Source organism: Centroberyx affinis, unplaced genomic scaffold (genome assembly GCF_046629955.1).
Source record: "Centroberyx affinis isolate AG114_WGS23_722 - 3 ecotype Tasmania unplaced genomic scaffold, CSIRO-AGI_Caff_v1 ptg000177l_1, whole genome shotgun sequence".
Lineage (NCBI taxonomy): Eukaryota > Metazoa > Chordata > Actinopteri > Beryciformes > Berycidae > Centroberyx > Centroberyx affinis.
Window position 1 is genome coordinate 111,008 of NW_027278874.1, and position 13,263 is coordinate 124,270.

General features: G+C 41.6%; 1 protein-coding gene across 2 annotated transcripts in view; it reads left to right on the forward strand.

Moving 5' to 3' along the window:
* LOC139657548 (enhancer of polycomb homolog 1-like) overlaps positions 1–6,395 on the forward strand; it is a 30,508-nt gene extending 24,113 nt beyond the window's left edge. The window contains exons 12-17 of one of the 2 annotated variants that reach the window (XM_071535439.1): positions 670–701; positions 1,138–1,148; positions 1,402–1,523; positions 1,876–2,017; positions 3,155–3,554; positions 4,657–6,395. In XM_071535439.1, the coding sequence (XP_071391540.1) occupies positions 670–701; positions 1,138–1,148; positions 1,402–1,523; positions 1,876–2,017; positions 3,155–3,554; positions 4,657–4,729 (780 nt within the window). In that variant the 3' untranslated portion in view covers positions 4,730–6,395. The remainder of the gene's footprint in view (positions 1–669; positions 702–1,137; positions 1,149–1,401; positions 1,524–1,875; positions 2,018–3,154; positions 3,555–4,656) is intronic. The other variant, XM_071535431.1, reaches the window with a different exon arrangement.
* The last annotated feature ends 6,868 nt before the right edge of the window (positions 6,396–13,263 follow it).

The following is a 13,263-nucleotide window of genomic DNA, read 5'->3' on the forward strand; positions in this document are numbered from 1 at the left end:
GTTGACGTATTTTTTCCATCAACATCAATATTTTGAAAATAGCGTTTCACTTTTGCAATGCAACCATTAGCCAAAGCAACAAAATCATTGAGTAAGTAGTGTGGAGAACAATGCTCAGCGGTGGAAAAGAGACTTAAGTGACGGCCCTACAGCTCACACACACATTGTTCCCAAGAGGCAGCGAGCGACGCCCTCACTTTTAACTTAAAATGTTTATATGATAATGATGTTTTCCCCAAAAATGTGAACCCAATGGAGACTGAAACTCTGCCTTCGGATATGTGTGGTTCAGCGATGTGACGATGTGTAAATGTTGGACATCAAACAGCTCTGACCTCCAGTCTGGATCAGTCTGAGCTGTAAGGTTCTGCTGTGCTCCACTGAGGATGAGGCCTCAGTTTTAGTCTTTTCTTGACTCAAACGAGGCAGTATTGGGTGGGTGTGGGTTGGTGTGGGTGGCTTTATCCCTGTGTTAGTGCATGAATTACCAAAACGGGCACGCTGCCAAAAGAACACGAAGTGCCCTGAAAGACATTGGGCATTGAAAAACGATGCCTGTCGGCGTCTCGATTTTTTTTTTAAGGCACTGCTTGAAAGCGCAGGCAGGAAAATATCAGAAAAATAATTGATTCTGTCGCGTAATGAAATGTGCTTTTATTCAACAAGGAGACAGAAAATTATTTTAGAACTATATCGGTATCGTCTCAGGATCCTTGGGTTGTGTGTGTGTGTGAGAGAAAGAGACGGAGGAAAGAAAACTGTGGTTTCAAACCGCTTCATGAATCAGGGATGTGTTCTGTTTTTTTTTGTGAAGTTTTGTTTCCCAGGATGTGGAGCTGAAATGTCGAAATTGCATTATTAACGACCACAATTTACAAATCGCAAGAGGCCGCAGTGTTTCTTAGCAGAAAAAAGTGTTTCAGACTGCTTCCTAAACAAAGTATTCTGGTACTGAAGAATCCCTGGCCTACAGATCAGTGTGCATGTCAGGGAAATGTGTTTATTTTATTCAAACTGAGCAGATCCTGGGCAAGAGCATCTCATCCACACACACACACACCCCACCCACGCTTTTTTTTCTACATTTTATAACTCAGGAATATATTATGTAGATAAAACTGTCTTGGTGCATCTCAGTTCACACTGCAGTCTCAATATTGAGTGAAAACACTGAATGTTTTTATTCGGAGGTTTTTAGGTCACTATTGTTTAGCCCCAATTTCAGGTATATTTGGACTTTTATTTCCAGCGAGAGCCTACTCTATTCCTGCTTTTCGTTAGTTATAAAATTCAGACACTGTGTGATTAAAAACACAGCATTAAAAACACACATGTATGAAGGTGTGAGCATCTACTTCCAGATTTATAACAACGTCTTCTCCACCGTTTGTCCCTCTCAAGCTTTCACGGCCGAACAGTACCAGCAGCATCAGGAGCAGCTGGCCCTGATGCAGAAACAGCAGCTGGAGCAAATCCAGCAGCAACAGCAAGCCAACAGCACCGCCACTGCCAACAGCACACAGGTCAGTATCCAGACAGACAGACAGTCAGTCAGTCAACCAGTCAAGCCAGCAGCAGACAGGTCGGTCTGTCTGTCTGTCTGTCTGTCTGTCTGTCCTTGGCTGGTCTGGCTTTTGTTTTTTTGTCTGTCTTTTGCTCCAACTCACTCCCTCTCCACTTTTCACCGCCTGTATTGATTCTCTCGCTCTCGGTCTCCCTCTCCGTCTCGGTCTCTCTGTCTCATTCACTCACTCTTCCTCTCTCTCTGTCTGTCTCACTCACTCTCTCTGTCTCTCACTCACTCTCTGTCTCACTCTCCCTGTCTGTCTCTCTCTCACTCACTCTGTCTCTCTCTCACTCCCTCCCTCTCTCCAGGGTCTGGTGTCGAAGACGTTAGACCAGGCCAGCGCTCAGTTTGCCGCCTCGGCCCTGGTCACCACCGACCAGCTGCTGGCCCTCAAGACCAAGGAGGAGCTGGTCCTGGGAGGCGGAGTCAACGGAGTCCTCTCCCCCTCAGGTACGACTCCCACATCAGCCACCCCACCCGACCCCCACCCAGGCAGTCAGGTGTCTGCTCCTGTGACGAAGGAGCAATCGGGCAGCACAGTTATGGCTGAAATGCTGATTATTTTTCTTGATATTTTGGTCACTATTAGTCAGCACAATTACTAGTCTTGACTTTGAGGAACATAATTTATTTTACTGTCCTTTTGACATCTGGTTTCAACTATTGTCAACCACAGTGGACATCCTAAATTAAATGTTTCATTACTGTCAATATGCCATTCTACAATCATCAATTGTGGGACCTAAAATTGCGATTATACAAGTTATTCATCATTACTTGTACAGCCCTAACTAGTGTGTATAATTTCTTTTCAAAAATATTTCAAGCAAGCAACTGAAATCACTTCAACTCATAGCACATTGAATTCAAAGTGCATTTTACACAGAAATATGACAATGCACACCGACACTGAACAATCGCAGCAAACAAAGAGGGTAAAGCAATTACAGTTCTAAACCAACAATGGAGCGCACAAAAAGAACAAATACAGGCACAGTACAAAGCAGACTGAACAAAACGAGCAACAGCAGCCCCGCAAACAACAAATAACCATTTCAGGCAGTGGCGTTGCGTAGATAACTCTGAAAAGTGACAATATGTAATTTCTGTGTGAGATACTTTGGGAAATGAAACCCGTTGTTTTTGTTCTTTAAGTTCTAGTGAGTACTTTTTCTTCCTGAAAAAACCCTCTGGGGGAGAATAAAAGTTATAAATGAGCTTTTGTCTCACAAACGACAGAGAATCTTGTGCCCGTTGTAAATCTTCATCAGTTTAGGTATTTGTCGAGCTGTTTGATGTAGTCTGTGCCGCATTGCCAACAACTACTTTGACGGTAGAATAAAGATGAAAATAAAGCTGCATTTCTACTTGAATCGTAATTATAATTCTGTTACTGCTTTTTAAAGTGCTTTTCTTTAACTTACAAATTGAAGCGGCAGGATTTTTCTTCAAAGAATGGTTGATAATCTAGAACCTTCCATCTCCAAATCCCAACCCCGACACAACCCTTCCCATCATCCCCCACCCCAACCCACCCCCACCCCCACCCCCACTACCGCCCATACTCTACTTGACCCCTCCCTCCAGGTGTCTACAAGGGCTTGCACCTCCCGAGCACAGCGTCCCCGTCCCCCGCCGCCCCGGCCCCGCCCGCCACTATCCCAAGCCCCGCCTTCCTCCACCCCGGCACCGCCACCTCCGCCACCAGTAACAACAACGGCACCGCCCACCCCGCCAACACCTCCACCAACAGCACTACCACCAACAGCACTACCACTAACACCGCCACCACTCAGGTCCTGCTGGGAAACAACAACAGCCTCCGTCTGGGCGTTCCCACCGCCAAGCGCGCCCACGCCCCCCGGACGCTCAGCGCCGCCGTGTCGACGTCCGCCTTAAAGCTCGCCGCCGCGGCCGCTGCTTCCGCCAACTGTCAGAAACCCAAGGTCACCACAGCCTCGGCCTCGCCGCTGGACATAGTGCCCAGGTGAGAGGGGAGGGAGAACCGGGTGGCTGTTATGCTTATAATGAATTGTTAATGATCTCGGTAGTAAACAAAAATGAGGAACATAGCACAGTTGTCCCGTACATGGAAGGAAATCCTGTAGTGTGTAGCTGTCTTGTAATGTGTCAACACCAATCAACCAAGTCAAATTCCTTGTGTACCTGTCGTACTTGGTGAATGAAAGCAGTTCAGATCCTGGTGCATGTGTTCCACAATCGCTGGTGGTTTCCAAAAAAAAATATTCAAAAATTTCCTTCATAAAGTGTTAGCATCTAAACTTGTTTCTCCACTGTCTGGATGGTTAACTAGCCTAATGTTGTTAGGAAGTAAACAGGTGTGAAGCCACTAAAAATACAAAATGAAGACCAAGACAACAAACATTCACTGTATAAGTGAGAAAGTTTAAAATTCAACTCTAAATCTACTCACACAGTACCTGATTCTCTACACAAAATGGCAGTGAAAACTGATGAAGACTGTGAAGTAAAATTGAACAAAATGTACTTATTGTAAGTCGCTTTGGACAAAATCATATGCTGAATGACAATGTAAATGACATAATGTAATGAAAATGAGTAGGGTGACATATTTCAATGAAAAATCAATTCAGTGTCAATTAATTTAGCTGGTAAAAACCTTGGCGGGTGAACCAAAAAGTTAATTTTAGATGCGATTACATCTATTTGGGGGTCCATGAAATTAAAGCATTTACAGGTACCATACTGTACTTGGAAGGCAAAATGGTGACTTTGGGGATTCTTCTTCAGCTGATGTGGCCCTGTACTGATTTAAAAAAAATAAAGTTTTTTACCTTGGCTGATGCAGTAGAGGGAAGTACAGGGAGGAGGATTATGGCCACATGTGAAAAATGTATTTGAGTTCAGAATTGTGAGGGGAAAAAAAGTCAGAACTCCGAGATTAATCTCAGAACTCAAAATAAATTTTTCACATGTGGCCCTAATCCTCTTCTGTAGGGAAGCGTAGCGAGTGACCATTTGTGCATTGGTGGAACTGCTGTGGCTGCTGACGGCTTGCTGTGCAGTGTGTCTCATACTCGTCTTATACTTTGTCCTCTTGTCCTCAGGGAGAATCACGATCAAGACAAGCCAGCACTGAACAGTCTATCAGAGAACACAGTGGCCATGGAAGTTACGTAGCCTCCTGCATGCGGCACGGGGGAAGCCTAACTCCTTTATTATTATTTTTTTTATTTTAAATTTTTTTTTTGTTTTGTTTTTAGGTGCTATGCATCGTCTGTAAGAGTCGTTAATGCAAGCGGCGGCGGAATGCGCACGGCAACGCTGTGTTTCCATGGCAACTGTTTTGGGACTTAATTGCAATGCTCGTCTCGTACAATGTTTTCGTTTTATTTTTTCTCCCCCATTTCCCTATTTGTTACTGTTAATAAGAGATCAACGTCTGTAAATTATGAATATGGCAATTATATGTACAGTACTGCATATTTGTAATACCCCCCCCCCCACCCCACCCCCAAACTCCTCCCCCTCCCCTCCCCTCCCCCCTACCCTTCTTCTTGTATATAACATTACTTGAATACAGAATTGTTCATTTGTGATGTTTTGCACTCGGGATATTAAAAAAAAAAAATCAAATTAAAAAGAGAAAACGACAAACTGCAACTGGTGCGAGCGTGAGGTGTGAGAGTTGTACCACAGAAAAATGTCTGTCATCACGTGCATGGTGCGGAACCTGCTGTTTGATCTATTTATTGTGCCGTGTTTACAAAGGGTTTTTTTTGTTTTGTTTTGTTTCGTTTCATCTGTTTTCTGTTCGTTTTCTGTTTTTGGTTCTATGTACACTGTACCCCCCTCACTGGTTCCCTGTGCTGTAGTCAATGTTTAGCTTAGATATAAACTTCTCTCTCTGTATTTTTTTGTATGTTGTGAACATGGCGGGGGAGGGTGGAGGGTGGGTGGGGGTGGGGGCAGGGGCGTTCCTCCTGGGTGTTCCTGTGTTGCACCCATGGGTGACATGCATTCATATGGATTCAGGCGCAGGAGCAGGAGGAGAAAGGTGTGAATTTGTTTGTTCTAGGCATCAGTTTGTCAGTGGGTTAATCAGTTTCCGCAAAGCTCTTCCATACATAAATTATTCCTGAGACAAGTAACAAAAAAATGGGGATGAAGACTCTTTCCCAGAAGACCTTGCTGCTTCTGACTTATCTAAGCACTATATAATTTTTGTTTTGTTTCATTGATTGATGCTGCTTTTTGTATGATTTCGGTCTCTGGTTTGCGCCAGCGGGCCTAATTAACTTCTTTTTTTTTTTTTTCTAAAAGATAATCCCCCCCCAACACACACTTCCCACTCATTTTGTGAAAGAATTATTTTTGTATCTCCCACTTTTTTTTTTTTTTTAAATTGTATGTTCCTCATCGAAAGACTTCATTCTTTTGTTACTTGTTGATCTAAAAGAAAAAAAATCTATAAGGGAGAAAAATGCAGTAACTGTTGGACATTTATCATCATTCCAGTTTCTACGTAATACAAGAAGGAAAATATGTATTAAGTGAAAAAAAAAATAAAACAAAGACCGTTTTCTCTGCTTTTAGAATACTCCAGAAGGCTGCGAGGCCATGAACCACAAGTTATCGGGTGCCTTCCTTTGGAAAAAAAAATATTAAAAAAATATGAGCTCTCTTCTGTGAAGAGTTTGGTACTGAACAAGGCTACTTGTAGTTTCTCTTTGTCTGTACCACAATCCCAATGCCCATTCCAATGGCCGAGTTGATTCATGAGTTTTGTTTGTTTGTTTTTGTAGACCTCCCCCCCTTCCACATGAAACATGGGAAAGACAAAGAATCCTCTTGAATTCTCACAAAATGAAATAAAAATCCAGGGCATTATGTGTTTTGACCAGCATGTCTCATTTTTTTGTTGTTGTTGTCTTTGTCTTTAATGTGTCCATGAAGGCAGGAAGGGGTCCAGGGAGGGAAATGAGCAGCAGACACCAGACAAATGCTGTTTATATTTTGGTTGTGACTGTTTAGTTTGTCTGCTCTACCAGTCTCTTAGGCAGGTGATCAGACGACTATCATTTGGAGGTACTCTTCTAAAAAAAAAAAAAAAAAAAAAATGTGCTTTTGTCTTTGAAGGACAGACGTGAATGTTGGATATTGATGGTGGGCAAAATATTATCAGCCACCAGACAAAAGCCAGTGACTTCGCCTGGTTTCTCTACCAGCCACTTTGCAAGAAAACCAACCATCTATCATTTGGAAGTCCTGCTTTATACCAAAAAGTAGCTTGCTAGTGAAATGGGTGAAGCAGCCGCTGTGAACGGAGGTCGGTGTCCTGTGGTGATGCTGTCTGCGGCGCTCTTGCTGTTGCTAAAACCGTTTTTTCCATGAAGCATCAGCTAGTTTGTGTCTGTTCAAGGATATTCATCACTGTAAGAGGGGGGAAAGCACTGCATGGTGCCATAGACTAGACTCCAGATAATAACTTTATTTACTGTATATAGGACCTTTTAAAAACAGTTTACAAAGTGCTTTGACAGTCAAAATAAAATGGTCAAAATGATTTTTTTTTAAAAAGCAGTGGAACAGTGTGAAAGAAGGAATTAAATTAAGAGAAGAGGACAGAGGTGGAAAAGGGCAACATTCATGTAAATACTAGGATAGCTAAGATTATAACCACAATAAATGGTAAGGATAAAATAAAGATAAACTAGAAGGGCACTCGGAGAGCACAGACCTCCGCCAAGGTCCGTGCTATTATTGCTTGTTCATGAGTCGGATCCGGAGCCGCTCCAGAGTTTAATGGGTTCTTCCTTGGCCCATGCTACACCCTTCCACGATGTTTCAAGAAAATCGAGCCAGTAGTTTTTCTGTAATCCTGCTAACAGACAAACAAACAAACTGCACTGAAAACATATCCTCCTTGGTGGAGGTAAAGATCGAAGTCATAAATGCATGACAAGATCTATTCCAAAAGGCTGAACATTCATTCTGAAGAAATAAAAGTCATAAGCGGAATTGCGTTCATCATTCAGTCTCTAAATTACAGATATCAAATTACAGTTTTAATTTTGTCAACCAAAGACTCAAGTTACCTGCTATCCTCTCATACGTTGTTTACATTTTGTGCTTTCAGTAATTTGGTACGAGTAGATGTGACTATTTTCTAAATTGTGAAGATTTGTTTTGGAACAAAACTAATTTCATTCCCTCTCTTCAGTCCAGGACTGAACAGGTAAGTGGATAGATGCCCTTTACAGTTCCTCAGTTCAGTCTTTGACCCTGAGAGAGAAAAGGATTTGTAATTGTAATGGAAAGCATGTGGGCGGCAAACTGGAAAACATCTGGCAGGCTGTGCATGCTCCATGTAATCTCAATGGTTCACACGTGAAAATATTGAGGAATGAGGACTGCTGTGCCTCTGGAGTTTGACACTGACATTGAGACATGACTCTGACTCCGATCAGGAACCAGACACTGGAGTTGTGAACGTGTTGACGTACACACACACACACACACACACACAGAGAGAGGATCTCACTAGAGGATGATGTGGGGTTAACTAAGGTCGAGATTTGACCCCACAGCATCTAGAGCAGTGATTCTCAACCTTTTTCATATCAAGGACCCTTAATTTAGTCCACATTAGGGCCACAAACCCCCATTTGATGAGATTTTGTTTCTCGGACCCAAATCTGAGAATATTTTTATTGTCAGATATGATTTTGTCCATAATTCCATGACTATCTGTATTGTAAGTAGAGAGATAACAATGAAACTATGATCATTCTTCTACATTCTCTAATTGTGTTAACTTCTTGTAAATGAAATAATGCTGAAGTTTAACAATTCATCAGTTTGCTGGGGACCCCCTGGAACCCCCTCAAGGACCCCTGGTGGTCCCCGAACCCTACATTGAGAAACACATGGGATGCAGCAGTACACAGCAGTTCTGTGTACATGTTCAGAAACACAAGGAGAGGTTAACCAGAGAAACTTTTATTGTCAAACCCAACATGACTAACAACACACCGTCCTCACAGGTTCGACTGTAGTTTTCTTACCTGGGCTTCACCACCATCCTAAAGAAGAAATGTATAGGGATGAGAATCTCTTCATAATAGGAACTTATCTTCCTTTTTGCACAATTCATGGTTCTAGAGTCTCAAGGCATAAAACTCTTTAAAACTGTCTCTTTCCCTTAATCAGCATCTTTATGAGTGAAATGGATTCGACAGGTGAAATCAATAGATGCTTAACTTTCACCTGGTTCCCCCTCGTCAGTCAGTTTAATAGGAAGAGCAGGTTTTCCTTTATGTTTTGTACTATTGGTATATAATGTAAACAGTTGTGTAATGTTCCTAGCATTGTCCCCCCATATCTATCCTTCATGTTCCAGCCTGTCATCGGAGCCCAGTTTTTTCCATTTGACCTACGAGTAAAATGTGTTCAGAAGCAGAACTTGGGCCATTTTGAAATAATAAACTTGTGTTCCTGTGTTGGAGGCGTTCTGCCTGTGTAGACACACTTATAACTTCATCAGTGACAGTGTAGGTGTAGTGAGTGTCGGTCTGATCGGGTGGAGAGAGAGAGAGAGAGAGAGAGAGGAATGGGGTTTTTCCAGGAGGCTTAATTTACTGTTGAGCCTCCTGGAAGTGTTGTGGGCCGATTCAATCAAACATCTGTGATGAGGCATCCTGACCTCTTGATAACCTCAATTCCCTCTCTCATCCACTCACAGCCAAGCCCAGTTTCTACATGAGGAGATAAGAGATTGGTTATATCCTGTACAACTGTAAAACCAATCCTTGAGGTGTTACTGTGATGTGAATTGGAGCGTTTTAATAATAATAACTTTATTTGTATAGCACTTTTCTAAAAACAATGTTTACAAAGTGCTTTACATGTAATGAAACACAAAGAGACAGTGATGTAAAAGTGCCACAATTAAATAAAGTTGAATAAAAAAGAAAAAATAATAGGAACAAAAGGTAATACAAGAGATGCACGGATACAACTAGAAAACAGAGATACAACTAAAAAGAGAATTTTACGTAAAAGTGTGTCTAGCCACATGAATGCCCAGACAATATATTAATAATATATAACTTGTCCCCAAAAGAGACAGTAATAAATAACGAAATAAGTAAAAAAGCAAGTAATAAAACAAGAAGCACAATTACAAGATTAAGAATAAAATAGAGATGCAAGTTTGGACACACTTTTCTGAACACACACACTGAATTTTCTATGTTTTTCATTCTTTTAAAACCATTTTGATCTAAAGGCTTATGCTTAAATGCTTGAAATGTGTTTCTTAGACAAATATAAATAGTGAATTTCTTTCCAAAGCCTTTGTCTTTCCATCAAGGCAAAGAATCTAAAATATAAGATAGTTTTGATTTGTTTAACACGGTTTTGGTCTCTGCATAATTCCATAATTCCATTTTATTTAATAGTTTTGATGTCTTTACTTTCTAAAATGTGGAAAATAACTCTTTTGTCCCATATACCCAAGTTCCCCATTCCCCATCACAGAGATCAAGGTGGTCCAACCTGAGGTCTTTCAGGTCTAAATGGGGACAAAGACTTTAGAGAAAAGGACCTGGCAACCGAGGAACTTGTCCTTTTACAGCAGATTGCTGTATTGCAACATGACCTTGACTTTATCACAGATGGGCGTTGAGCAATAAGTCATTTTATTCTCTGAAAATATAATGTTTCTTTTCAGCCTCCCGCCGCTGGCTCTGAGAAGAGGCCAGGCAGGAATAGTTGTTTACCTGTGCTTCTCATTCACTGAAGTAAACACAAATTGGGTTGGATAAGGGACGGCATTTAAATGTAAATTTTACTTCTTAGCACCCAAAAGAGGAAAGTTGATAAGAGCCGGAAAATAAATGACTAGAGCAGAGTCTGACTCACAGAGAGAGATTGCCTGCGCTCTGCTTCTGACGTGATCATATTTGGATCTTTCTCTGTAATTGCTTGTCCTGAAAAAAAAAAAAATGGTGTTGAAATCCAGAGAGAGGGATGGGGGAGGGGGGGGAAAAAAGTGTAAATGCTCCAAAAGTTTTTAGAGATGTGAGAGAAACTGATATCACTTCTTGGGAATGTATGCATCTCCAGGCACTGAGGCTAGTGTAAGAGCGGTGTAAGAGTCTGCAAGCAATAAATCTGTCAGTAGGCTCATCCTGTTTCCAGAGCTGTGATGTAAACGCACGGCTCGGCCAGCCAGGAGCCCAGAAACACACGAATAAATCACTTACTGGAGTCGGGTAAAGGAAGAACAATAGTCGGTCGGATTGTCAACTGCCGTCATTATCTATGCTAAGTTCTTTATGTGAGTTTCTAGTGATTTCTCTTCCACTGTAAACACAGGGACTGGGATCGTTTAGTGATTGTAAAGCGAGTGCAGTCTATTCTCCCTTTCTGTAACCACAGCCAACTTGAAGGACTTTTTGGCAAACTTTCTGGCAGACAAACTTGTGAAGTAATTTTTATCTTGTAATCAGACTTAATCAAGCTTATTTTATTAGTGAAATCATCTTACTGCACTGGCAGATAATTTTTGTGTGACTTGTTTTTTCCAGGAGAATGTAACTTGTTTCAGGACATTTGCTCGGTAAATGTGAAACTGTCTTGGAGAAAGATTCTTGTTTCATTGTTTTGTGATGATTTTTTGAAAGAAGTCATATTGGCATTTATCAAGTGAAATTTATGGAAATCAGCAGGATTATCTGCCAGTGCAGTGAGATAATTTGACTGAACATTTAATGAAATAAGTTTTGATAGGTCGGTAAACAAGATAAAATCACTTGACAGCTTGCCTTTTTTTTGCAGTGACAAAGGAAGAGCAAAACACTGTACATGCTCAGATTATTTCACCAGCATGTTACATACTCCTCCATCTGTATGAAACGGGGTTAAAAGAGTTCAGACTCCACTCGTCTTTCTCCACTGCCCAACCAAATCCTCGACTTCCCCTCCGCTTGCCACAATGTTCTGTTATTCACATTTCCAGGCATTTCCACAGCTTTCAAGTAATAATCTATGACATTTTAATCTAAATAAATGTCTGTTTTGTTACACTCTATCGCTGTTTGAGGTAACACAAGAAACACAATCTATACCCAGTTCATGAAAGCTTTTCCATTTGCTGTTTTTCCTGGGAAAAATGAAGTGATGCCTTTTAAGTTTCCGGCAACAGCGGTTTGTTTGAAATACGTAGAAGAAGAACTGGGTAGTTAGCATGAGCAGCGATAGCCACCATGGCTGAACAGACAGAGAGAAGAGAAACTCAAACTGCATCAACAGAAAATCCAAGCTCCGCCCCCACACTGTTTGATTGACAGGCGATCTGTGGGAAGTGCAGTGCATAAAACACCACAGCGATGTCGCCAAATGTCGCTGAAATCCAAAAAAGCGAGGAACCAAACCCCAAGTTGAAGTCGAGAGATTAGTTTTCAGAAAGCTGGTTAGATATTAACAAGGAAGTCTGATGCTTATGAAACCTTGGTGAGAGCAGAGAGAGAGAGAGAGAGAGAGACTGCCAACACAAAGGACCTCACTCAGACAAAAGATGGAGAAAGCTCTAGATTTGCGTTGCTATGGCAGCGTGACCTTGCAAGCTGTACACTCATCTGTTATAAAAGTTTATGAAACATTCATTCTTTTCATGGACTCAGATGCCGCTGAGAGGTTGGACCGGTTTGACTTTTTGTTCGCGTGGATGGGCGAAGGGTTGGTGTAATGTTGTGTGATTCATGTCAGGGATTTTTTCATTATGTGTTTCATGCAGCCGGCGTTAAATTCCCAGACACATTTGATGAGGTCTTTTGAGCAGTTTTGTATCGACTGTCGTTATTTGATAAAGTGAAATACCAACAGGCAAGGATGCGTTGTGCTCTTGGACTTGTTTGGCTGGCAGACAGACAGAAACTTACCGACACACTCAGCAGCACATATTTCACAGAAGAGATGGATATGGGAGATAAATACATTACTCCGATGAAGGCCATGTAGCTGGTGGGATAAATAAAGCACAAAACTAAAAGAAAAGGGAAGAGCGTGACTTTTCTTGGTGTGGTTTTTTTTTTTCTTATACCTGCAGATTTTTCTCTGAAGTATTACAAAAGCCTCATGTCCGCACCTCGCTGCTGGGTGTGCGTTCTTTCTACTGAAGTTTAAAAAAATACATTACCACAAAAAATAAAATCGCTTTCTTGTGTGTCATTCCCACTGTTTTTTTTGCTCACTTTTTTTTTAGAATGCCTGTGAAAACTATGTAGGAGCAGGAAAAGAAAAGTCAGCTTGTGTCAAAGTGGTAAACTCGACTGTAACACCTCATGCGTGGTTTGTACCAAATTGCTTGGTACAGATGGAGTTTTTCTTCTTTAAATCTCACTCATGGAAGAGTGTCCAGGCCTGCATGCTGTTTTTCCAGCTATATACTCAAACCTAACACATGTATTCACACCTGGGTATTCACGCCTTGCTTAAGGGCACAATGGCGAGAGTTGTTGAGGGCGGGGAGAGTGTTTCTTATTCATTTCCCCTGGCTGGATTGTTCCAGATGGTCCAGGATTCAAACTATTCATATGACTGCAAGACTTAAACAGCTTGTGATGCATTTGACCTGCAGAGCAGCAGTTGTACTACCTGAGGTGGGCGTAGTGCTGAGTGGGTATGCTTTAACCCCCCCCCCAGCGCTT